This window comes from Syngnathoides biaculeatus, chromosome 15 (assembly GCF_019802595.1).
Source record: "Syngnathoides biaculeatus isolate LvHL_M chromosome 15, ASM1980259v1, whole genome shotgun sequence".
Classification (NCBI taxonomy): Eukaryota; Metazoa; Chordata; class Actinopteri; order Syngnathiformes; family Syngnathidae; genus Syngnathoides; species Syngnathoides biaculeatus.
The window spans coordinates 6,716,984-6,743,710 of NC_084654.1; the positions used below are offsets into that span (position 1 = coordinate 6,716,984).

At 42.0% G+C, this 26,727-nt stretch overlaps 1 protein-coding gene across 1 annotated transcript in view; it reads left to right on the top strand.

The window, feature by feature from the left end:
• The first annotated feature begins 224 nt into the window (after positions 1 to 224).
• sobpa (sine oculis binding protein homolog (Drosophila) a) overlaps positions 225 to 26,727 on the top strand; it is a 56,832-nt gene continuing 30,329 nt past the window's right edge. Inside the window, exons 1-5 of the mRNA XM_061844865.1 lie at positions 225 to 576; positions 17,036 to 17,156; positions 18,904 to 19,113; positions 23,004 to 23,155; positions 23,944 to 23,967. Of these exons, the coding sequence (XP_061700849.1) occupies positions 481 to 576; positions 17,036 to 17,156; positions 18,904 to 19,113; positions 23,004 to 23,155; positions 23,944 to 23,967 (603 nt within the window). The 5' untranslated portion in view covers positions 225 to 480. The remainder of the gene's footprint in view (positions 577 to 17,035; positions 17,157 to 18,903; positions 19,114 to 23,003; positions 23,156 to 23,943; positions 23,968 to 26,727) is intronic.

Genomic DNA, 26,727 nt, shown 5'->3' on the forward strand with positions numbered 1-26,727 from the left:
CAATACCGTGCACTGGATGTGAGGGCACCTGTTCGCCTCTTGCAGACCCCCCCACGCCAGCTGTAGCTGCTGAATGGATGCGAGTTGGACTGCACTGATTCAGCTCCAAGAGAACCCGAGAAGACGCAGTCTTCCTCTAATCGTCAACACGTCATATAATGTTTCAGCATAAGCCCCTCCCCTGTCTCCTTTCCCCTCGCTCAACCTCTCCTTTGACTCTTGGACAGAGGCGACACAACACTGGTACACGGACCGCGGAGGAGACGGGAAGAAGATGGCTGACTTAGCCCGGCACGGCAAGCCCTCGGCGGCATCACCAGCTTCACACGAGCCCCTGAGAAGCTGCAAGACATCCGGCGTTTGGCGTCTGTAGAGAACCGCCTCTCGTCCCCGCTCCTTTCCGCCTCAACCCCCTCAACCCCCGAAACCACCCCCCTTCCTCCTCACCGCAAATATTGACAGAAGTAGCAACGAGGAAACATGGCAGAGACGGAAAAGGAGGGCAGACCTCCGGAAAATAAAAGGAGCAGAAAACCAGCTCACCCGGTGAAAAGGGAAATCAATGACGAGATGAAGGTAACGGATCTGCATGCTGTTTACGCTTGGAGTGCGTGTGAGGAGCATGCGTGTTGAAGCACCAGTCGCCCTTGCTGTTTATTATGCAGCAACTTAAAATCTCTGCTTTCATTTAAATAGCCAAGTTCTATTGTTTGACTCGCGCACACGCACCGTACACTATCACTGTTCATTGGAACAAGTTTGAATCACAACGCGTTTGTTTCTTATTGCTTTGTACTGACACCAATTTCACCTTTAAAGAACGCTTGAGAGAAAATCCCGTGCGCCTTGATGGCACCTCATGCCTCCGCTACTACTATATTATTACTACAAACGCTCAATGGAGAGCCTCTAGCGAGCCCAATTAGTACAAATCAATGGGGGGGAATACTCGCCTCTTGGTGCCGCGGTTACGTGCCAGTCGGCTGAGTAAATTGGAGCGTGCGTGCGTGCCGCGCGGCTGCCCAGAGGCGTGTGATTCCAGATGCGCGTCTCTTGCCAGCTTTACGCACTCGTCCACAAGGACAACACATTGTCTGCCGTGTTGGCCCTGCAAGGTTCGATGCCCAAAACACGTTGTTTCCACGAGTGGCTTTTCCCCCAGTACACGTTATAATATTTGATTCCGGTGCGGTGAATTGAGGAGAAACAAAGTGATGTCGACGTTTGGCGTATGTGCGCGAGAGACGTTTTTGTGTGTCGCTTTGTCTCCCATCTCGGCATTGTTTTTATACATTTCGACCGATCACATTCAAAACACTGATATGATATTACGGCGATCACACGTGGGCTAATTGTGGAAATTGGGGCTTTTCGGCTGTCAGGAAAAGCGGTGGGTTGCTGGCTCTCTGCGAGACCTCAAGCAACCCTTTTGTTTGGACACATCCGATTTGAGGACGCATCCATGTGTTAAAGCTTCTATGAGTGTCAAATATACATGTATTTTTAAATTCCGATGTGACATTGATATAATTTTTGTCATTATCATAATTATTACAGATATATTATCACCATTGTACATTTGAATAATTTTGTTGCGTACCGTTTCATTCATCATTCCTTGCTAAGATAGTTTTCTTTTACCTGCTCATTCTCAGTGGCGTGTCAGACGGGAAAAACTATCAGGGACATATTGCATGCCATGTTATTACAATACAATACAACATTTATATTAGCAAATATCACTGAAATTAATGGAATTTAAAAACTAATTTGCACCATCCTAGTGAGCCTCAGTACACGTGATTAATCAAAACATTAGATAGCTGTCAGCGCAACACAGAACAGTTCCTGCAAACTGCCACAACCACATAAATTAATGTTTCTCTGACAGTGTCAATCAAACCTGGTGTCTTATCTTAAAAATGATGCAAGAGCTGTAATATTTTGACAAGGCCACTGTAAGAGGTATTGTATATTTTTATACAAAATATCAGCCCTCTACCTCAAATGATTTGTCTTTTGTGGGCATATACTGTAGGCAATCTTTTAGTGCGCGGTGAATTAGAACGATTTCAATATACATTTCTTTTTATGTTGACCTTTGTTATACAAGAAGAGGTCATCTTAATTAGTCATCAGTGCCATTCATAAATGCAGTATCAGTACAACATAATCCTTTTTAGGCAAATAATCTTCTACATACATTGTAATTCACCAAATTACTACTCGGTCAATATGAAATGGTGAAGTGTAGAGAAAATACTACAGATTTTTTTTCAATGCAAATAGAATTTGCATTCAGTGGATGTAGATGTGTTGACGACCTGCTGAACTGAGCAGATGAGGTAAAAATTTGGGGGAAATTTTGGTTTGGATCTAAAAGGGTGCTAGAATGGTGAATGACTGCTTAGGTCATCTGCCTCACAGTTCTGACGACAGGGGTTTGAATCTTGGCCCCACCTAAAAGGAGTTTGTATGTTTTCCCCGTGCCTGTGTAGATTTTCTCCGGGAACTCCAGTTTCCTCCCACATCCCAAAAACAAGCACTGATTGGGGACTCTAAATTTCCCATAGGTGTGAATGTTAGGGGGAATTGTTGTTTGTTTCTCTGTGGACTGCGATTTACTGGCAACCAATTCAGGATATACGTTCGCACTCCAGCAATTCCGTGACACTAGTGAGGATAAGCGGCTCAGATAATGGATGGATGGATGTGGTTAAACACCCCTACAAAGAAAAGACACACTCAAGTGTAGCTCAAAATTCAACCTTAAATTTTGTTTTTTTGTTCCAAGACCCAAACGGGCTCAGCCATACAAAAAAAAAACAAAAGGAAATTTCACCCTGAGAAAGTATAAGAAATTGTTAACATTGTATGTAAGAACATGTTCTATTCTGTATTTCTACATCATTTCATCTTGAATATTTGATCCCAAAGCTGGAAGAGGGGTGTGGGGGTGGGGACATAGGCACATACACAAATACACAATGTTCCCTTGTGAGTACTCCACTGGAAATCTTAACAGTCTGACAGTGTTTCCTCATCTGGCTGCAGCTTAATGTGTGTCATGGTAAACTAAGCCCTGGTTAGTAATCATGGGGAGGAAGGAGTCAGCATGGAGAGTAGAGGAGAGGCAAAGAAGGAGAGGAGAAAGGAATGTATGGTGCACAGGGCTTGTTAAGCTGTAAAAACTGTAACCTGAGCGTCTCCAGCAGATCACATATCAAGGAAAGGAGAGGGAAATGAAAGCAGAGCGTGGAAAACGTCAGGAAAGTAGCACAGGGAAAGGTGGATAAGATATCAGCAAAAGGCAAAGTTTGGATGTGGCTTCGGGAATTTTGGCTTCTGTGACTTGCTGTGACTTCTACCCGCTGTCATCATTAGTGCAAGCCATAATGGCTACATTGGGAAGCTGCAGAATTCAAAGGGGATTGAGAAGCTGGCTGGATTTGGAATGTGTTTTTTTTTTTAAATGATCAGCTCATCAAAATACTTACGATAAGTGCCAACGTGCAATCCACATCTATATGGATGACCGAGGACTGTTTGTCAGCAGTTACAGTATGACAGTCGCTTACTGTGAGAATCGTGCATCTGCTCCATTGTAAAAACACTTCAAGAGACAATTTGCTACAAAAGTATGTTGACAATTGCAGAATTTCATTTTTATAATGGAGTCATAACAAAGAACTCAAGATCAAAGAATCTCAGCCTAAATGTTTGTTGATTGAGGTTAGAGTTAGGGGATTTTTAAAAAAAATTACATTTGGCAGCAGCACACAACATTGGTAGGTTTACATACAGTGAAGAAAAAGTATTTGAACACCTTGCTATATTGCAAGTTCTCCCATTTAGAAATCATGGAGAGTCTGAAATTTTTATCATGGGTCCACGTCCACTGTGAGAGAGATAATCTAAAAAGAAAAATCCAGAAATCACAATGTATGATTTTTTTTTAATGATTTATTTGTGGAATACAGCTGCAAATAAGTATTTGAACACCTGAGAAAACCAATATTAATATTTGGTACAGTAGCCTTTGTTTGCAATTACAGAGGTCAAACGTTTCCTGTAGTTGTTCACCAGGTTTGCACACACTGCAGGAGGGATTTTGGCCCTCTCCTCCACACAGATCTTCTCTAGATCAGACAGGTTTCCGGGCGGGAAATACGGAGTTTCAGCTCCCTCCAAATATTTTCTATTGGGTTTAGGTCTGGAGACTGGCTAGGCCACGCCAGAACCTTGATATGCTTCTTACGGAGCCACTCCTTGGTTTTCCTGGCTGTGTGCTTCGGGTCATTGTCGTGTTGAAAGACCCAGCCACCACCCATCTTCAATGCTCTGACTGAGGGAAAGAGGTTGTTCCCCAAAATCTCACAAAACATGGCTGCGGTCATCCTCTCCTTAATACGGTGCAGTTATCCTGTCCCATGTGCAGAAAAACACCCCCAAAGCATGATGCTACCACGCCCATGCTTCATCAGTAGGGATGGTGTTCTTGGGATGGAACTCATCATTCGTCTTCCTCCAAACACGGTTAGTGGAATTATGACAAAAAAGTTCCATTTTGATCTTATCTTAACACAAAACCTTCTACCATGACTCCTCTGTATGATCCAAATGGTCATTGGCAAACTTAAGACGGGCCTTGACATGTGCTGGTTTAAGCAGGGGAACCCTCCGTGCCATCCATGATTTTAAACCATGACGTCTTAGTGTATTACCAACAGTCAACTTGGAAACGGTGGTCCCAGCTCTTTTCAGGTCATTGACCAAATCCTGTCATGTAGTCCTGGGCTGATTCCTCACCTTTCTAAGGATCACTGAGACCCCATGAGGTGATATCTTGCATGGGGCTCCACTCCGATTGAGATTGACAGTCATGTTTAGCTTCCTCCATTTTCAAATGATTGCTCCAACAGTGGACCTTTTTTTCACCAGCCTGGTTGGCAATTTTTCCGTAGCCCTTTCCAGCCATGTGGAGTTGTACAATTTTGTCTCTCGTGTCTTTGGACAGCTCTTTGGTCTTGGCCATGTTACAACTTTGAGTTTTACTGATTGTATGGGTTGGACAGGTGTCTTTATGCAGCTAACGACCTCACAGAGGTGCATCTGATTCAGGATAATACATGGGAGTGGAGGTGGACTTTTATAGGCAGACTAACAGGTCTTTGAGGGTCAGAATTCTAGCTGATAGACTGGTGTTCAAATCCTTATTTGTTGCTGTATCCCACAAATATATCGTTAAAAAATCATACATTGTGATTTCTGGATTTTTCTTTTTAGATTATATCTCTCACAGTGGACATGCACCTACGATGAAAATTTCAGACCACTGTGATTTCTAAGTGGGAGAACTTGCAATATAGCAGGGTGTTTAAGTCCTTATCTTCTTCACTGTAAACACACAACATACAGTATACTCAAATTGTTATCAGACCAAATCTGTCATTCCATGTTGCAACGCTTCAAAATCACATGCCAACCTCATGGCAGTGCTTGAGTAAATGTAGACGATTGCTCAAGTCTTCCATGGCAAGACTGAAGGAGAATGCTCAGTGATGTCACCTCACGGGAAGAATTATAGTTGTTGGCTTGGGCCTTACGGGGAAAATTTCTGAGAGTCCATGTAAATGTCCACTCACCTTCAGAAGTATTGGAACTGTGATGCTAAATCCTTTTGAACAAAAATATTTGCGTTTGGCAGCAGAAGATGAATATGAGACAACAGTGCATCCTCCTTTATTGCAATGTATTAACGTCTGGATTTGATACACAACTCACTTTTCATGTGAGCAAATGTATTGGGTGACATGTTTTTTTGTTGTTGCCCACCAGTGTCCTATTATAACAAGTATTCAAACAACAGCTACACAAAAGAGGCAAAGGTATTTGCTCAGCTGCCTTGATTCAGATATGAATTTAAAGCTCCACTGACATGAAATGTATGATTTTAGTAAAACTATTGACTAGTTTTACTTGCTGGAAGGTAGCTCTTTGTTCTTCGTGTTAGCCAAAATGCCAGGTTGTTGTATTGCTGGATATTGTTCTAACACTCGGGAAGATGGATTTACTCTTCATGTTTCCAAAAGACTCGGTTTGTCGAAAAATGGATTACACAGGTGCAAAGGACGAGAGCGGCATGGGTTCCAAATGACAGGTTGGTGTGTATAGAGCTACTAAAAAAAAAAAAACAATAGTTGGGGGGGAGGTAATCCTCTTAGCACATAACAAAAGAGCCGCATACGTAAGTCAGGGGTGCTATATGTATATGGTCACGGCTTCGGCACCGCATTCGCCGATCATGGCTTCGGCCAGGGTGGCTCGTCTTCGCGGCGCTGAGCCGTGCCGCTTTACGGCGTTGTCGTTGCTCGCGGCTGAGTGCTCCATGGTCACTGATGGCAGCGGACGGCGTTGTTCATTGCCACCGACAGCGGCGGCGTTGTTCATCGGTGTTGTTCATCGGTGTTGTTCATCTGCATTGTTAATCACCAACGGCAGCACCTTCGGTGATGAACAATGGCCACCGACACCGTCGGCGATGGCGCACTCAGCCGCGAGCGACGACAACGCCGTAATGCAGCCCGGCTGAGCGCCACGATGATGAGCTACCCTGGCCAAAGCCGTGATCAGCTCGTCGTGGCCGGGCCGCGTTGGCTCGTCACGCCCAGGCCACGGCATTGTCGTCGCTCGTGGCTGAGTATGCTACATACTGTCATACTGTTGGGGAGTGTGTTGTTAGTTAGAAGTGATCTGCATATCATCTAAATATTGCCCTTGTCACGTCACTCGATTGTGAGATGTTCTCTTCTTCAAAAAGAGCTTCCATGTCAGAAGGGGCGCCGGAAAAATCTGAAATCTCTGTTGTTCCTTCCTCTCCCAGAGCAGGTGCCACTATGTGTTTTCAATGGCGAATGTCCCAGTGTGACATCTGCTGATGACGTTGCAGGCAATATGGCTACCACTTCAATATCGAGTGAGACTTCTGCAGATTTGCGCATAGATGGACACACTCTCCGCTCATATTTATTTTTTGTATAGACATTGAAGTAAATAATTTTATCTGTATTTTTCATTACAATATCCATTTTAGAATGTTTATGGGAATGTCACTTGGGCTTTAAGTGATATCCTATTCTTAGACTCACTCTGAGGACTGGGGTCCAAATCCAAGCTCCACCTGTGTTCAGTTTGCATGTTCTCTCCATGTCTGTGTGGGTTTTCTTGTGTGATATCCTATTCTTAGACTCACAGTTCTGAGGACAGGGGTCAAAATCCAAGCTCCACCTGTGTTGAGTTTGCATGTTCTCTCCATGTCTGTGTGGGTTTTCTTCAGGTACTCTGGTTTCCTTCCAGATCCTAAAAACATTTAGTGGACTCTCTAAATTGCTCTGATGTGTGACTGTGAGTGCGACTGGTTGTTTGTTTCTATGTGCCCTGCGATTGGCTGGCAACCAGTTCAGAGTGTTGTCTGTCTCCTCCCCAAAGATAACTGGGTTAGGCTCCAGCAATCTTGCATCCCTTGTGAGGATAAGAGCTCAGTAAATGGTTGGATGGATGATATCCTATTCTAAATTTTAATACGACATTGGTCCATTCTCTGCAGTTTTAACAGCTGTCACTCTTCTGGGAAGGTTTTCCATAAAGTTTAGGAGGGTATTTTATGGCAATGTTTTTTTTCCAGAAGTGCATATGTGAGGTGACACAATGCTGTTTTATAAGAAGGCCTGGCTTTCAGTCTCTGCTCCAATTCACCCAAAGGTGTTTTATAGGGGTGAGGTCAGGATTGTGCAGGCCAGTCAAGTTTATCTACATCCACATGTTGACTTTCATACAGTAGAATTAGTTGACTTGCTGCTAGTAAACAGTGCTGTGAAAAAGTATCTGCTTTAATGAGACGCCAAGCAGGATTAGATTCCACTTGTTCTAATCCTCCCACTTTCTCCACGTTGTGGGGTGACACAAGGGACAGGGTGCTCGGAAGAAAAGTGAGAACGAAAGAAAATGATGCTGTTTTCCTCTCCTTTTCATTTTTTTTCTTGCATCAGATTAGATTTGTGACTGGCACTCCTTGTTCAATTGGAAACTTTGCTTTGATGCTGTATTTGTGCCTTGTAGTGTGCACTTCAACACAGTACCTGTGGGCTGAATCCTGATCAATGGCAAATGCATTAGTAAGACCAAGGAGGATGCATCATCAGATTTCTGTATTTTTCTCACAATATTAAGCCACAATTGTCTAGAAAAAGGACGTCATGAAGTCACATCATGAAGATGAAAATGTAAACAAAAAATAATAAAGTCACTTGTCTAAAAGTAAGTATCTTTCGGCTTGTCCCTTTCGGGGTCGCCACAGCGTGTCATCTCAGATGAACGCACATATATGTTTGGCACAATTTTTATGCCGGATGCCCTTCCTGACGCAACCCTTCTCAGGGAGTGGAGGCCCCAGTGGGATACGAACCCACAACCCCTGGTTTACCAAACCAGTGCTCTTACCGCTGAGCTACAGGGCCTCGTACAATAAAGTCACTTGTCTGAATTTCAGAAAAATAAAGTGGTATAAAAAACTGCAAAGTTGACTTAAATGTGTTGTCAAGGTCAAGGACACTTGGGAAATATTCTCATGTAATAATTTCTAACAAATTGTATTTTGACCTTTTCTTAGAAAAGTAGTGATAACTCCTCTCTGACAGTTAGGTGGTTATCTTCAGAGTCAGGACCTACAGTAGGTGGGGTTTGATGTAGAAAAGCTGTAACTTCTGAGGATCCGACTAATAGTGATCACAAAAGTAGCATTACTAGTGAAAATCTATTTGATGTTAAAAACTGATACATGCAATTAAGTTTGTCACATCACTGCTGCACAACACTGCTGATGAACAATTAAGAGAAAGTGCAAAATCCAGTGTATGTAGAGGGCGGTTTTGAGGTATTGGAGGAGGCAAGTGCAGGGAGGCAAGACAATTGTCTAAAAAATATCTAATTTCAAAACAAAGGCAAACAAGGATAATGGAAAGAGACAACTAAACCAAGTCCCCAAACTGATAAATAAATACTGGAGTAAACTCAACGGGAAGCAAGATATGATAAGAAATATACAGTGCCTTGTGAAAGTATTGGGCCCCCTTGAACTTTTCAACCTTTCGCCACATTTCAGGCTTCAGACATAAAGATATAAGATTCTTATTTTTTGTCAAGAATAAACAGCAAGTGGGACACAATCGTGAAGTGGAATGAAATTTATTGGATATTTTATACTTTTTTGAATAAATAAAAAACTGAAAAGTGGGGCGTGCAATATTATTCGGCCCCTTTACTTTCAGTGAAGCAAACTGACTCCAGAAGTTCAGTGAGGATCTCTGAATGATCCAATGTTGACTAATGATGATAAATAGAATCCACCTGTCTGTAATAAAGTCTCCGTATAAATGCACCTGCTCTGTGATAGTCTCAGGGTTTTGTTTAAAGTGCAGAGAGCATCATAAAGACCAAGGAACTTTCACCTCGAAAAAGGAGAAGACTGATCAGAGATTCAGCCAAGAGGCCCATGATCACCCTGGATGAACTGCAGAGATCTACAGCTGAGGTGACAGAGTCTGCCCATCGGACAACAATCAGTTGTACAGTGCACAAATCTGGCCTGACTGTAAGAGTGGCAAGAAGAAAGACATTTCTCAAAGATATCCTTAAAAAGTCTTGTTTAAAGTTTGCCACAAGCCACCTGGGAGACGCACCAAACATGTGGAAGAAGATTCTCTGGTGAGATGAAACCAAAATCGAACTTTTTGCCCAAAAAGCAAACCGATATGTTTGGCGTAAAACCAACACAGCTCATGACCCTGGACACACCCTCCCCACTGTCAAACATGCTGGTGACAGCCTCATGGTTTGGGCCTGCTTTTTTTCAGCAGGGACAGGGAAGATGGTTAAAATTGATGGGAAGATGAATGGAGGCAAATATAGGACCATTCTGGAAGAAAACCTGTTGGAGTCTGCAAAAGACCCGAGAGTGGGACGGATATTTATTTTCCAACAGGACAAAGATCCAAAACATAAAGCCAAATCTAGAATGGAATGGTTCACAAGTAAACGTATCCAGATGTTAGAATGGCCAAGTCAAAGTCCAGACCTGAATCCAATCGAGAATCAGTGGGCAGAGCTGAAGCCTGCTGTTCACAAACGCTCTCCATCCAACCTCACTGAGGATGAGCTGTTTTGCAAGGAAGAATGGGCAAGAATTTCAGTCTCTTGATGTGCAAAACTGATAGAGACATACCCCAGGCGACTTGCAGCTGTTATTGCAGCAAAAGGTGGCGCTACAAAGTATTAATGCAAGGGGGGCCGAATAATATTGCACACCCCACTTTTCAGGTTTTTATTTGTTAAAAAAGTTTAAAATATCTAATAAATTTATTTTCCACTTCACAATTGTGTCCCACTTGTTGTTGATTCTTGACAAAAAAAAAAATTATATCTTTATGTTTGAAGCCTGAAATGTGGCGAAAGTTTGAAAAGTTCAACGGGGCCAAATATGTTCACAAGGCACTGTAACTGAACACTACGACATATGACAATGAATCAATCAGGACTGAAAGCAACCATGGAAGTTAATACAAACAAATTGACAAGACACAAGAACGAGGAACACTGCGACAAGACAGGAGTGGGGGGAGGGACAACAACAGATGGAAGGAATAAATAAATGAGCGCATAATACATGAAAAACATGGGACAAGGAGAAAACATGAAATGGGGAAAAAACCCAAACCAAATCAAAACAGACCATGAGAGTGCACCCCCCAGCCCTCAACTAAAACAAAAAAAAAAAAACCAGGGTGGGCGGAAGGGAGGCTGGAGGTAGGTGTGCCCCTCAGGGTGAGTCTGGTGGCCGTCCAGGCCAACCAATTTGAGGTGCTTGGCCTGGAAATTCAACAGGTCAGCCAGGTTGCTAAGCATGCGTGAGCCCATATCAAATCGGGGGCCAGGCATTAGGGTTGGGTAGCAGCCACTGGACAAGCACCCTCAGAGCCTGCTGCAGTCACCATGGAGCAGGCACAGTAGTTTGCTGCAGATGCCGAGGAGCAGTAATGGGACCCTGCTGGAGCTGCTGAGGATCCGGGATAGGATCCTGCTGCAGCTACCAGGGAGCAGGCCAGTGATTCCCCATGTTGCTGGGTCCAGTTCTGGCTGGTTTATTGTCATATGTCATAGTCATCAGTTCTGTTGTTCAGCTATACAGCATATATACTCATGTCTTTGTCTTTTTTTCCCTCCAGTTTTAGGTTTACTCCAGTGTTTCTTTGGTACTTTATCAGTTTTGGGTCTTTATTTGATTAGGACTTTATTTAGTTTGAACTTTTTCCATGATCCTTATTTCTCTTTGTTTTGGGATGAAAGACTTCTGCAGGGCGACACGATGGAACAGCTGTAAAGCATTGGCCTCAAGTTGTGAGGTCCAGGGTTTAACCCCGGCCCCGCCTGCACTGTCTTAGGGAGAAGATGACCGCAGCCATAAATTGTGAGATTTTGGGGAACAACCTCTTTTCCTCATTCAGAGCATTGAAGATGGGTTGTGGCTGGGTCTTTCAACATGACATTGACCTGAAGCACACAGCCAGGAAAACCAAGGAGTGGCTCCGTAAGAAGCATATCAAGGTTCTTGCGTGGCCTAGCCAGTCTCCAGACCTAAACCCAATAGAAAATCTTTGGAGGGTGCTGAAATGCCGTGTTTCTCAGTGACAGCCTAGAAAACGGTCTGATCTAGAGAATATCTGTGCGGAGGAGTGAGCCAAATTCCCTCCTGCAGGCTGTGCAATCCTGGTGAACTACAGGAAACGTTTGACCTCTGTTATTGCAAACAAAGGCTACTGTACCAAATATTAACATTGCTTTTCTCAGGTGTTCAAATACTTTTTTGCAGCTGTATAACACAAATAAATCGTTGAAAATAATCATACATTGTGATTTCTGGATTTTTCTTTTTAGATGATCTCTCTCACAGTGGACATGCACCTACAATGAAAATTTCAGACCCCTCCATGATTTCTAAGTGGGAGAAATTGCAATATAGCAGGGTGTTCAAATACTTCATTTCTTCACTGTATTGTATGGGCAAATAATCATTGAGACTCAGATCATTCAGACTCAAAATTGTGGTCACCAATTAACCTGCCATACATGATTTGGGAAGGTGGTAGGAAACGGGAATACCCACACAGGCAAAGGAGAACATGCAAACTGCCCACAGGTGAGGCCAGATGTGGACAAGGGACCTCAGAACTGTGAGGCAGATGTGTAATGGCACCCCCGTCAGCAACATACAGGGGGAAAAAAGAACTCTAAAGTAGTTCATTTTTAGAGTAATGAACTCAGCTGAAAATTTTGAATTATGCACTAAACTCATGTCAGGATCATAGGTGTTTGTGGTGGAGCGTGGCCAGAAGTTGTAGTGGATAAACGTTTCAAAATTCAAAATTTTAAAGATGTTCTACAAACTATATCATGAAGTAAAAATTTAAAAAAAGAACATTGAATACACGCATTTAGAGCTACTGTTGAGACATTAGGCAGCACAGTGAACAAGTGGTTAGCATGTCTGCCTCACATTTCCGAGTTTTGGTGTTTGAATCTTGGCTCTGTTCTTTCTATGTGAAGTTTGCACATTCTCTTTGATCTTAGCTTCCTCCCCAAAACAAGCAAGTTAGGTTATCCATCAATCCATCCATTTTCTACAGGCCTTGTTGGAGTTGTCATCAGGCAGAGGGCAGGGTACACACTGAACTGGTTTCCAGTCAATTTCAGGGCACATGGAGACAGACAAAAGTGGCACTCACAATCACACCTATGGGCAATTTAGAGTGTCCAACTGATTGTTTTTTGGATGTGTGAGGAAACCGGAGTTCCTGGAGAAAACACACGCAGGCACGGGAGAAACATGCAACCTCTCCACAGGTGGGGCCAGGATTTGAACCCTGGTCCTCAGAACTGTGAGGCCAACGCTCTAACTAGTTGCTTCACTGTGCCCCCGCATGTGAGGTTAATTGAATACTCAAATCTCCAAAGTTGTCAATGTGTGTGGAAATGTGTGTGCAAGTTTCCATGTGTGCCCTATGATTGGCTGGCGATCAGTCCTGGTTGCAACCTGCTTCTCACCCAAAGTCATCTGGAATACACACCAACTCACCTGGCAACCACATAAAAAAGAAAAGCAGTATAGAAAATTGATTCATGGATCTTTAGCCATTGTTCCAAAATAAGGTTTAAATGCAAATTTTTAATAATTCCAGGATTTTGCCCAAAAATATTTTTAGCCTGTGCTGTTCAGCTGCATGATCATGCATATTGGTGGATTTATATGCCTTTTAGTCTGGAATAGATTTCCTGTTCCGAGATTCTAAATCAGGGGTGCTCAGTGTGTTGATCGCAATCGACCAGTCAATTGCGAAGGGAGTGTTTACCATGTGACAAAAAACAAAACAAAAGTAAAAACTAAGAAAAAAAAAGACATCAGCCATTTCGTCACTTGATTCAGGAGTTTCCAATACATGTATCTCATCTTTCCGTGGCTACGTGGGTTTTTTTTTTCCGGGAACTCCAGTTTTCTCCCACATTCCAAAAGCATGCAACATTAATTGGACACTCGAAATTGCCCCTAGGTGTGATCGTCAGTGCGGCTGTATCTCTCGATGTGCACTGCAATTGGCTGCCAACCCGTTCAGGGTGTACCCCGCCTCCAGCCTGTCGACAGCTCGGATAGGCTCCACCACTCCCGTGACCTTTGTGAGGCTAAGAAAATGGATAGATGGATGGATGGATGGATGGATGGATGGATGGATGGATGGATGGATGGACGGACGTACTAAACGTATTATCATAACCCTTCGCCCTGCAGGTAGATGGTTGGGTGCTGGAAAAATAGATCTTGGGGCAAAAAAGTTTGGGCACCTTGTTCTAAATGATCACATTTTAAATGGTTACACCAGGGGTGCCCAGACCTTTTTACCCCAAAATCTACTTCTCAAGCATCCAGCCTCTTGCGATTGACGGGGGGAGTCGGGGGGCTGACGTTTTTTTTTTTTTTTAGAATGACCAATGATGAAATAGAATGACCAAGCCACAAAGATCTACCCACTACAAAAATACAAAACATATTTATTTTAAAGTATATTGAGGATTCTTTACATGTTAATGTATGTTTCTGTGCCTTGCATAACAGAGACATCCGAGCAGGCTTGAGCAGGCTGACATGAAAGACTGGGTGGACCCACATCGATTTTGGAAGCCTCAATCACATGTTGACTGGATTGATAATTTTTGTAATCAGTAACAGACTGACAAACCTGGGAGCGCATTTCCGTGACTCCACTCGGAGTGGAAGACCTTTTGCTGACAGCCAGACACGCTGACCCACCCTGTAAACTGGTGCCAGCGTCCTCCGACCTAGTAGCATCTGTTGGGCTCGCTCACAGGTTCTCTTGCAGCACCTTACAACGGGCAACATGGATGGCACGGACGAGTTTGAGTCAATGGACAGAAAAAGCGAGGGTGAATAACCGTGCACAACGTGAAAAGGGGACACAGCAGTGGACGCTGAGGGAAGAGAGTTATTCCAGTAGTCGACCCAGATTAACAGTTGACACAGGTCATGAAAAGTGAGAGACAGGATTCCCATTTCCAAGTCCTGATTTATGTGCTCGGTCTGGTCATTGGTTTCTGGGTGATGGCCCGAGGAAAGGCTCATGGTGGCCCCTATTAAGGAACAAAACGCCTTCCAGTACTGGGAAATTAACTGGGGGCCCCTGTCGAAAACTTCATCACTGGGAAGGCCGTGCAACCTGAATGGGTTATTTATCATAAGGTCGGCCATCTGTTTTGCGGAGGGGACTTTAGGTAGCACAATGATATGAACCATTTTGGAGAAGTGGCCCCCCACTGAGAACAGTGGTGTGACCCTGCGAAGCCGGTAACCCGGTCACGAAGTCCATGGAGATATGTGACCACGGTCATTGAGGAATGGATAGAGGGCATAACTCCCCTGAGGGGTGTTGGCGGGAGGGTTTATTTGCTGCGCAATCGGGACACGCGTTGACATACTCCCTGATGTCTTTTTTTTATATTCGGCCTCCAGAAATGTTGCTCTATCACAAACTATGTTTTGGTCATGCCGGGGTGACACACAGTGCGATTGGTGTGGGGCCAGTCTATTACTCTTCCCCTTTGAGGGGTAATGACATATAACCTGTCATCGGGCCCCCTTCAGGACTGCGAGAGTCCTTTAGCGCGTTTTTGACTTGAGTTTTAATTTCCCAGGTGAAGAGTGAGACGAAGCAAGCGTTGGGGAGGATAGGCACGGGGTCGGACTCTGGTCTTTCCCCATCCTGTACACGTGACAGCGATAGGTCATCACAAAGCAAAACAGTGTACAGAAGAGTGCCCACCTAGTTTGGCTGGCGTTAAGCCTTTTGGCTGACCTAATATATTCCAAATGTTTGTGGTCTGTTAATACCAAGAATGGGACCTGCGCCCCCTTTAACCAAAGTCTCCATTCCGACATAGCATACTTGACTGCTCGAGGTTTATGGTCTCTGATCTCATAATTTCATTCTGCTGGAGTTATTTTTTTTTAGATAAGAATGCGCAGGGGTGTAATCTTCCATCCTTGGGACTTTTCTGTGAGAGAACCGCCCCTATCCCTAAATCAGACGCATCAACCTTGACAACAAACTGCCCATCGGGATCAGGCAAGGTGAGGACCAGCGCTGAGGTGAAGCTGGCCTTGAGCTTATGGAAGGCTGCTTGACATGCCAGGTTCCAAATGAAGGAACTGTGGGGTGAGGTTAGTGGATGGAATGGGGCCACAACCGTAATAAAGTTTCGGATGAATTTGTGGTAGAAGTTGGCGAACTCAATACATATCTGGACCCATTTGCAGGTAGTTGGAGTGCACCAATGAAGAATGGCGTCGCCCTTGCTCCGATCCATGCGTATGTTCCCTTCTGCCAGGACAAAGCCTAATAAGAATAAGGAGGCTTGGTGGAACTCACGCTCTTCTGCCTTGACTTTTCTGCGAGGGGGTGAGGAGCCGGGCAGCAAGTCAGTGGTGCAGTCGTATGGCCTGTGATTAGGAAGTGACTTGGCCTTGCACTTGGAAAATACTTCCTTCAGGTCATAGTAACAGGAGGGGACTGAAGACAAGTCTCGCTCATCTCGTGAAGTTCAAAGGCCTCTTCCATCTCCGCCCTCTGGGACAAGAGGCACGTTAGCACGCATTTGGTTCCTTAAGACCTGATTTGTTCAGTTGACCAGTTTATGTGGGGGTTATGTAATCTCAGCCATGGACCCCCCAAGATTATATTATGGTTCTTGGTGTCAAAAACAGGGAAGCTCATGCGTTTTGAATGAGAGTCCGGGAATGTCAACGTGAGACTGTGTATGGTGGGTTATTTTGCCCAGAAAATTGCTATCTGTCGTGTATGTGGTGGTAGGTGACGCTCAAGGGTCGAAGGGAAATGAAAAGCATCATGGTAAAGATTGCCATTCCTCCTAGCCAATGGGATTCCAGGAAGATGCTATGGTAATAACCAATGGGAGAGCAGCTCTATCATACTATTAAATCAAGAAAAAGGATGTTTACGTTTGTCTGAATTTGGGGGCTTTCATATCATGAATTTTCCTTCATAACTAGAGACAGTATTTTTCTGAGGGGCCTTTAATAACGTGAATTTTTTGTTACTAGAAATGTTCTTAAGCCAATGCACCACTATACAATGAAGGAGAATTTTTTTTTTTGTGTCCTGAAAGCAACACTATTAAACAAATGGTTCATCCCTTCAATTGTTCTGCCTCACTGTTAAACAGAGAATATCAGATGCATGTATACATTTTAAAATAACGTTTAATACTATAATGGGGTTAATTCTTTAATTAATTATTTGAAGTCATTGTAATTCCTTACATGGTGCTTTATATTTTGTAACACACTCCACAAACTGTCTAATTCTGTAACTCCTTTTCACCTCTTGCTTGTCTGCAGAATTTTGCAGAGAACACGATGAACGAGCTGCTGGGGTGGTACGGCTACGACAAGGTGGAGCTGCGGGATTCAGACAACTTGGATTTAGGCGAAACACCGCAGCACATTTCTGTCCTTAAAGGTGCAAGATACTAATAACTATGAGGGATGCACATAAACTGCATTACAAAGTACTGTAGATTACATTGGTGGGTCATACATTTTGTTACCTGAGCAGAATTGTCTTGTCCAATGGTCTTACTTGAGTTAATTCAAATTTGAAAACCACTACAATGAGGTCGCAATTACAGAAACTAATGAAACTAGTACTGTCTAATATGGTGCCATCATCTGGAGCAGTTCAGAATCAATATTATATTATCTAATATAATAATAATTATATATATATATATTTTTTTATATTTTTAAATTAATAAAATATATAATAAATACCAAAAATACTGATTATTAAATGTACTGTATTCATTTGTGCAGAGGGCTAGAATTGTGTTTTACTTTTCAGATAAATAGATATTTACTGATGGAAATATGGCAGCTCCTGACCTTGTTCGTATGCAACAGAGATAACTACGTATAAGTTGTTTTATCAAGCATTTTTTTCAAGTAAAGAAAAAAGCAATCCCAACTACTGTGCTCACTAGATGACGAATCTTGACATTCACAATGAAGTACGCATGTCATGTGACTGTTTCAATTGAATGTAGTGCACATCTTGTACACACTTAATCAGAAATAATCACGTCAGATGTAAAAAGTTGACGAGATCAGAATGATTTCAATCTGAATTAAAAAAAAAAAATCCCCATGTAAACCCGGCTACTGGTGGTTCACTGAAGATGAGACCTACACCTGTCAATTAAATATACTCTGTCGTTTGCTGTAGTACTGGCTGCAAAACGTGTGCCACTGAGGTTATGCTTAGTAAATAGTGAATATTCCCGTGTTTCTATTAATTGAGGACTAACACACACAAGAAATTGGAGGGGCTCTGTTTGAATCAACTTCGCCGTAGTGGAGTGAGCAGTTTTGCTCCTTAGCTCGCTAGTTCATTAACTTGCAGGCTAGATTGTTAGCGCTTGGCCTAGCAAACTCAACAAACAGTCAATTTTCCCTTAAGTATCTGTATTATGGTAATCTATGCGCTGAACATGGGATAAGGCAGTGAAATACTGGACTGAGCTAACACCAGCACACATGAGCACACTAGCGGCTAAAACACAGACGAACTCTGCTCATTGTGTGATCCGATGCTGGCTCACTACAAAAATTACAATTTATCGAGTCCAGAAAAAATATAGAATCAATAATGTACTTTTTCTTTATTGAAATATAAGTCAAGATAATTAATTATCATGACAAGCCAAGTATAGAGTATTGTTCGTGTTTATCTGACAAAGTTCACAGATGACTCACCGCTTAAAATTTACATTCAAGCACCAATAATTTAGTAGTACTCTGTACAATATTTATCATCTTGTCAAAAAATGACATGGTCCACACTACAAAGAGAGGGTGTTTATTTTAAAAACAAAAAGGACTTTTGACATTAACATGATGAGCCTGTAATAAAATAAAACATTTTACTTTTTAAAATGCCTTTTTAATGTCTTTTATGGTGTGAGCTGGCCTCTCGTAGTTCACATTTCGTGATAGTCAGAGCATTGCAGTGTGTTTGAAAAAGTACATGCCATTGAGTGAAGGCCAAATCCCACTGTCAATAAAATAGGGAATCTATTAATTCTGGCATGCACCGAACAGAAAAGTACCCCGTATTTCACATGTTTGGATTCTTTGTTCTGTCATGATTGATGGCCTTTCAGTGAGGGCTACAGCATCTCATGAGTTTTCCCTCAATTTCAATCAAACAGAAAACTTGTTGCCAAAAATTCCATCTTCAAGACAGAGCAACGAAGTGTCTCCGGATGGAGCCAACAGGTCCCAATCTTTGCTAATCTGCAGAAACGGAATATCAGAGCACCCCACTATGCCGTCCTCCTCTACAACCAGCACAAAGGAACGTGGCAACCAGCCCATCACTGGCCCAGTGATGCCCCTGCCACTGATCAAGCCCCCAACAGGTACTGACAGCTTTTTTGTTTGTTTTTGAGGAGAGGGGTGGGTGGTAGGCTCTTTCATTTACACAGTCATATGGAAAGACACATGAGTCTTTATACTTATCAGAGTTGGGCTCACACGAGCAAGTCTCAAGCAATTCTCATGTCAGCCATGGTCAAGTCACAGATTACCTCAAATTCAGTTACCAGTTATCTCAAGTCAATTGAACTCCTGCAATAAGTCACCTTAATAATGTTCTTGGGGCCATATTACAATGTTTAGATCATTTTTAGATGACTTTGTTGTTGTTTCAATGACCGCCAGAAAGGGGATAAAGATAAGCTCCAGGAAATGAGTGGCAGGTGTGTGAATCCCGACTGGTCTTCATAAAAATACAAATCTTATAAGCACAATATTTATATATCTAGACAACTGATCCCACCTGAATGGATGCACAACACCTCATTATGTCTAATGTGACATCACGAGTTTTTAACTCCCAAAACAGTGAATCTCGTTGACTTAGAGTCACATTCTGCCAATTAACCAACTTAAAGCTCCAGCTGACCTAACTTACATGTTTTGTGAGTGTGGGAGGAAACTGGAGGACATAAAGAGAAACCACCCACAAATAGAAAGAGTGTACAAACCCCAGAACACAAGGCTGATGTCTTGTATTACATCAACATTGACGGCCGTCCATCTTTTGGACTAGTTGTCCATCTTTTGGAATAGTTACAGGATGTCATGACCGGGGCTTGAGGGCGGACCCAAATGCACGACTCCAGAGGCAAGCAGGTAGAGTACAGAAAGCCTTTATTCGGTCCGTGGTCAATGATCAGCGAGTCAGTCAGGAAAAGCAGCAGTATCAGAAGAAGCAGGTTTACTGGGATGGTCAGGGAACAGGCGAGGGTCGGTACACAGTACGTCAGGTATACGGGAGTGCAGGAACGAGACACGAGAATCAATGATCTGGCGGAGGACTAATTGTCCCCCGTGTCCTATAAGTACCGGGTGTAATCAGCCGAAACAGGGTGCAGGTGTGTGCCGACTAATTGGCTGACCATGCCCAGCCTAGGGAGGATGCCAGGGGCATGACACAGGAAGTCAGTGTAAAGGAATAACGCATTCAGTTACTCCTTAATAAAGAATGATCGGTCAAAATTTGAACTGTACAGCTTCAGGGACATTCGTCTTCAGAGATTCCATTGTATTCTGCAGCACCCGGAGACAAGAATAGTGAATTCACATTCAAACTTTCCATGTTCCAATGGCAGACAGAGGGACAGATCTAATGAGTATATTACGTACTGTACAACTCGTTTTGCTCCACCTGCTCCAAGTGTCACTGTTGCCCCATAATATCTCAAAGGAACTGTCCGTGCTCTTCGACCAGACTGCGGCATCATTATCTCTTGTGTCTGCTGATGCACAGGAGGTTGGTATGCCTTTTAGAAGTACGAGCTGCCTTGGCATCACCGAAGAGGAGTCCCCGCTGCCCCTGCCTTGGCAGGGGGGAAACAGATGGTGTGCTTCCCACTTAAAGCCCAGTACGTGGCCAACATCTCCTTCGAACAGCTCTGCCCCCAACCCCCACTTATACGCTGAATTATTCATGTACCCCAAAAAATCTGACAAAGGCCCTTTTGAAGTGCAGGTACATATATCAGAAAAGTCTGAATAATTGTTAAAGTAGGACATTCTCCTTCCTAATGCAGATGTGCACGTTTTGAGATGCCCTCGGTACGAGGGGGAGGGCAGGTGGAGAAAATTGAATCACAGTCCACTTCAAGATGCGTCTTTTCATGAAAATGAAGACTTGATTGTATTGTGAGTCCATGTGGGCCCTCGATAATGTTCATTACGCTATGGTGCAATCCTTTATTCCAAGCCTTATACACATAGAGTCAATCTTGTTGTTCTTTTTTTTCATGACCAGTAGGCAACAGTCCAGAAATAGAACAAAAAGATAGATGAAGACTCTTAGATTAAGATGTAGAAGAGAGGAGAAATATCAGCTATGTACTTGGTGTCCTTTGTCCTGTCGTATGAGCCTGAGGGAGTGATTCTCTTAATTGCAAGTTAGTCTTCAACTTCAAATGGGATGGCCCTGTAGGTACATTAATCCCAACAAAGGGTGAAAAGTCCAGCCCGCACATGACAAGGGTTTCAGTGGGGGCGAGAGACTAATGGCTGTGTTTTTTTTTCCTTCACAACCGCATAGTCATAATGTGAAAACTTGGAGACACAGAGTGACTCTCAGAGGATCTCTCTTCACTTATTACAACAGCATCAGCACTAAAAGCCTGCTGCTTACCACTGGTCACAATTTAACACCAAAGAGGCTTTTCGGTGTCACTGGGGATCTCTTCCAATTATTTACTGTCCACACTAACCACAATGCAGCTCTGCTACATACATTTCAATGAGGATGTTAAACATTTGGAAAACTCAGAATCCTATTTGAAGATATTTTTATAGTCACTGTTAACTTCATTAGGTATACCTTTGTAAAGCAAAGCAAAGCAAATTTATTTGTATAGAGCATTTCATACGGAAGGTAACTCAATGCGCTTTAAATTATTAAAAGCATTCAACTACACAAATAATAACATTGGAAAAAGAACAATTATACCAACTTTTAGTGCAAGAAATGCCACTGCAAAGTGCAAGTACTGTAAAACGCATGAGAAAAAATTAATATGGATTTGAAAATACTCACACTTGGATGACGTCACCTTTGTTGACACATTATTACATTTGTGTGCTGCATAATAGCTTAATACTGCTCCACCATGTTTGCTTTAGACTCTGCTTTCCACTATTTGAGCTGAGTCTCTCGATCTCAGAGTTCAACAGGGTTTGTATTCCATTAGCATTTCTTTCATGTATTCAGGACCGTTTAATGATTTATATACCAGTATCAGAACTTTATAACCTATTCTAAAACTGGCTGGAAACCCGTGTAAATTCTTTAGAATTGGAATTACATGCTCTGATTGCTTTGTTCTAGTCACAACCCGAGCAGAAGCATTGTGAACAAGCAATAGCTGTTAAATGCTCTTTTGGGCAGCCCAGTCAGAAGAGCATTACAATAGTCAAGTTATTGTCAAGTCACATGACCACACACAAACTTCATGGACCCATCAAAATGACAAATTTTAGGGGAGTTTTGGCAGACTCTAAAAAACAACAGTTTTATGATGCTGTGTATAGTTGCATGTCCCCAAATGTAGCTATTTCAGCCCAATTGTAACTTGAGAATACACTTTGCAGTAAGTTGCAGATGGTTCTATTGTTGTTTTGACAGTGGATATAGCAACATTATTCCTATTTTATGGTCATAAATCACTGTGGAACATACTTCTTGGGGATATCTACGAAAGTGTAACCTTAATCCCTCGCTTTCTCATACACAGGATCATGAACACAAACACAAACTCACACAATTATTAATACGTCTGCACAGGAAACGGTTTCTTCATTCAGTCATTTAACTTTGGGTCATAAAAACTAATCAATACCACATTGTCATATTGACTCATACACTAGAAATACATTCTTGCTTTTTATCCAGATCCTCATCCAAATGCCATGGATTCGTCCATGTCTCATTAACCAACCACCCCTCTTTTATGTTTTTGGGGTATCTTTTGTTGTCATCGTTATCCTCCTACCTAGAATTGCCAGGTAAGTCACAATTCCACTGTTTGTACTATGAAAACAACTGCTGTTAAAGACATAATAATTTCTAAAAAGCTCAGGGTGAACAGCACACTTTTCAGGTCATTTTTTACGTCTTGAATTTACGTAGACGAAATGTACAGCTGCACAACAAATTTACGTTACTTTCTGAATTCATTGACGCTGCAACTGGATCTTAACAGTCAACAACCGGATGCTTTTCCAACAGACGAAGATGCAACCGGTGTACAGATCATGTGCGCCTGGTGCCAGAAGATCGGTGTCAAACGCTACTCTCTGAGCATGGGGAGTGAGCTAAAGAGTTTCTGCAGCGAGAAGTGCTTTGCCGCCTGCCGCAGAGCCTATTTCAAGAGGAATAAGGTATAAGAAATCCCAACAATATCATGAGCAAGATGGTATCGCAATAGATCTTTATTTAGGGCGGGGTGTCAAACTCATTTTTGTCACGGGCCACATTGTAGTTAGTTTCCCTCAGAGGGCCGTTATGACTGAAACCATAAAAATCTTTAATCGCCTGATCATATTTACACGTCAAATTTATGAACTAGTTTTGGAATCAGAAATAAGGATAATGGGTTTTTCAGTTATTGTTGGTATTTGGTAACACAAAAATGGTTGCAATATCTCAGTGTTTTCATTTATGATATATGACAAAATGATATTTTGGCACAGATTTGCACAGGAATCATCAAAGGTGACACACATGATTTGCCTTAACAGACCTCATAGAATCGTGTGGTGAGCCGGATACGAGCCCCCGGGCCTTGAGTTTGACACCCGTGATTTAGGGTGTATGATGTTCACTAACGCTGTTGTGAGATTAGCTCACTTCAGAGCATGTATGTGTTGAAAAATTCAAATGTAAAAATGGAAATTGAAAATGCTTATTACTGAATTTTTTTATGAAAGAAGCATTAGGGGATTTTCTATGGTCTCCTCTTTAGGTGATGAAGTGATGAAAAGATTGTTAACGTCCGTTTCATCCATACAATACATACTTACCTATACTGTATATACAAATTTTGACTTTTCAATAAAAAAAAACATACGTAGTTGTATGATAGCATTCATCGGTTTTGATATTGAGTCCTTCTCATTCTACCAGTATTTGGTTATACAATTTCCTCTGTGTCTTGTACGTACTAAAGCTGGGATATATAAGGAATTACACAGTGAGTATACTTTGTGCTGTGTTTTCTTCTCCTGCTTTTCTGTCCTGAAGTCAGTTATCCATCCAACACGAACACTTTTCTCTGCACCCCACCAGCACAGCAAGCAGCATTTGCAATATCAACTTCTCCCCTTTTTCTTTCATTGTTGTTCATTGTCTGAATTTCATTGTGGATATGACTATTTCAGCTCTTTTAATTTACATTGCTGCACTTACTGCAAATGTTTTGACACTGCCAATGAATAGTTGACATTTTGATGCCCAGGGTTGGGAATTAGTCACATGTGTGCCATTAGCGAATAAGACTCAAGTCTTAACCATCAAATTTCAATTGAGTTCCAAGTTATTGGGGTGGGGGTGGTGGGGTGTGGAGAATCAAAACAGTCAAGTAACTGATCACCTCAAAACATTTATTTTGAATTTCACCTCTAAAATGTTGAATGAACAACAATTTAGAGTATTGAACCAATACGTATATGAATGCATTTAGAAAAATACAAAGACTATGTTTTTTTGTGTGTTTCCATGAGTTACAGCTACCTATAAATGTAACATTGCTATGACAATAATTTGTAATATATAGGAGTACTGTATCTGTATGAACTCATTAGTTTTCAAAATTAGACAAATTGTTTTTAATCCCCAAATGTATTAGTGTATGTAATAATGGGTGAATGAAAGACCTTAACAGGGAATGGTGAGTTTGGGACCGGGGCCTACAGTGACTGAATCCACGTCTTAATAAGTCACGTCACCAAAATAATGTAAAAAAACGCAACACAGTTGAGGATTGGATTAAATTGGTTCAACATATATTTAAAATGGATAGGTAAACTTTCATCTTGAGGCAAGAACAAGACAAATTTGAGGGACATTGGGAAAACTGGGCAAAATATGCCATAACATCAATAAGATGTTACAACAAAATGTGAAATCAAGTTTATCTTAATTTTGTTGATTTGTTCCCCCCACTTATTCCTTTTGTTGTTATCATTATTATTATTATCTTTTTTTTTTCTTAGCGTGTTGTGCAGTGTATTTTTTTTTAAACTCATAAGTATTGCATCTTGTCTCGTTGTCAGAACAGGTATCACCCAAGGGTTCTGATATCAAGAAAATTTGAAACCTCAAAAAAATTTTCACTTGAAGCCAATATGCAAATCATTGTACATTGTTTTTGGAACATTTGTTTTAAGGTGCTTTGAGGTGATATTATTTTTCTTCTTTTTTTGACTACGATGATGATTATTATTGTTGTTTTCCTTTTACGGTTATTTTTTTTGCTCACTTATGGGTATGATCTTGGTTGAGGATGACCTACTAGATCAGATAATTGGAGATGAGAGAAACCCTCCTATTCGGTTCTTAATAAAGGTACTATTATCCCACTGATAATGAATGTAAATTAATCGTATATTTTTCTCCCTAGTTTTTCTTTTTTTTTAATTTCTGTTTTCTTTCTTTCTCTGTTTGTATATAAAAATTTGGAAAAAAAGAATTTAAAAAACGCTACACAACATTAACTGTGTGGCATCAAAGTGTCGTTCCCCATATTTGAAGATTATTACACAAAGCAAGAAGCACATTTAACTTTATCTACCAGTACATCAGGCTGCACTCAGCAATGAGTGGTAGCCTGCTCAATTTAAAGTAATTTTCCAACCATCCATTTCCTAAGCCACTTATTCTCACAAGAGTAGCGGGAGGGCTGGAACCTATCCCAGCTGTCATCGAGCAGGAGGTGTACACCCTGAACTGGTTGCCAGCCAATCGTAGGGCACACAGAGACAGACAACAGTCGCACTCACAATCACACCTAGGGGTAATTCAGAGTCTCCCATGAATGCATGTTTTTGGGATGTGGGAGGAAACCGGAGTGCCTGGAGAAAACCCACGCAGGCATGGGGAAAACATACAAACTCCACACAGGCAGGGCCGGGATTTGAACTCCGTTCCTCAGTACTGTGAGGCCAATACTCTAACCAGTTGTTCCACTGTGCTGCCCTAAGGACATTTTATTTCTCCTATTTGACATCTATTGGCCTAGATTGTGCTCACTTGACTGTTCATGCATACAAATGAGGAAGCTGATCTACTATTGTTTGACCTGACAATTGGTCCTTCCAACTGCAGAAATTTTTTTTGGAATGCAGTTTTAAATGCAATGTTACACAGGATGGGCAGATACTATCCATCAATTTCCCACATACTCGGGATGAGTTCAATCAACAAAACATGGCTTTTACGTGCTTGCTAACTCACGGGAAATCCTCAAGAGAGAGATTTCCTTTCTGCTGCTCAATAATATCTTTGTTTGCCTCTTCCACTAATTCTTCAAATCCCATCGCTTCAAACTTTATATTGTGCATGCGGTGCTCTCTAAAGTGTAAAACCCTTTTAATAAGGTGATCTCTTAACTGTCTCCATCACTTTTCCACCTGTTCCAACAGCATAATCTTTTACAGCGAGTAAACATATAATTTCACGCTCATTAATTGGGATGTTAGTGAAAGATCTCTATCTTTGTTGATTACGTGCAACACAACCATCAACATCACGTGCAATCTGTTAGTGTGAATGCTTCATTTAGTGTCTAGTGTTAAGGGTATCGGGAAATCATATTCCTTGAATCTGGTTGTCTGTGTTTTGTGTACCGGCTGCCAGAGGGCAGCAGGTTAAACAGGTGATGACCAGGATGTGAAGAGTCTTTTACAATATTAGTGGCTCTGCTGTGATAGTGGGAATTGGCAATGTCCTTTAG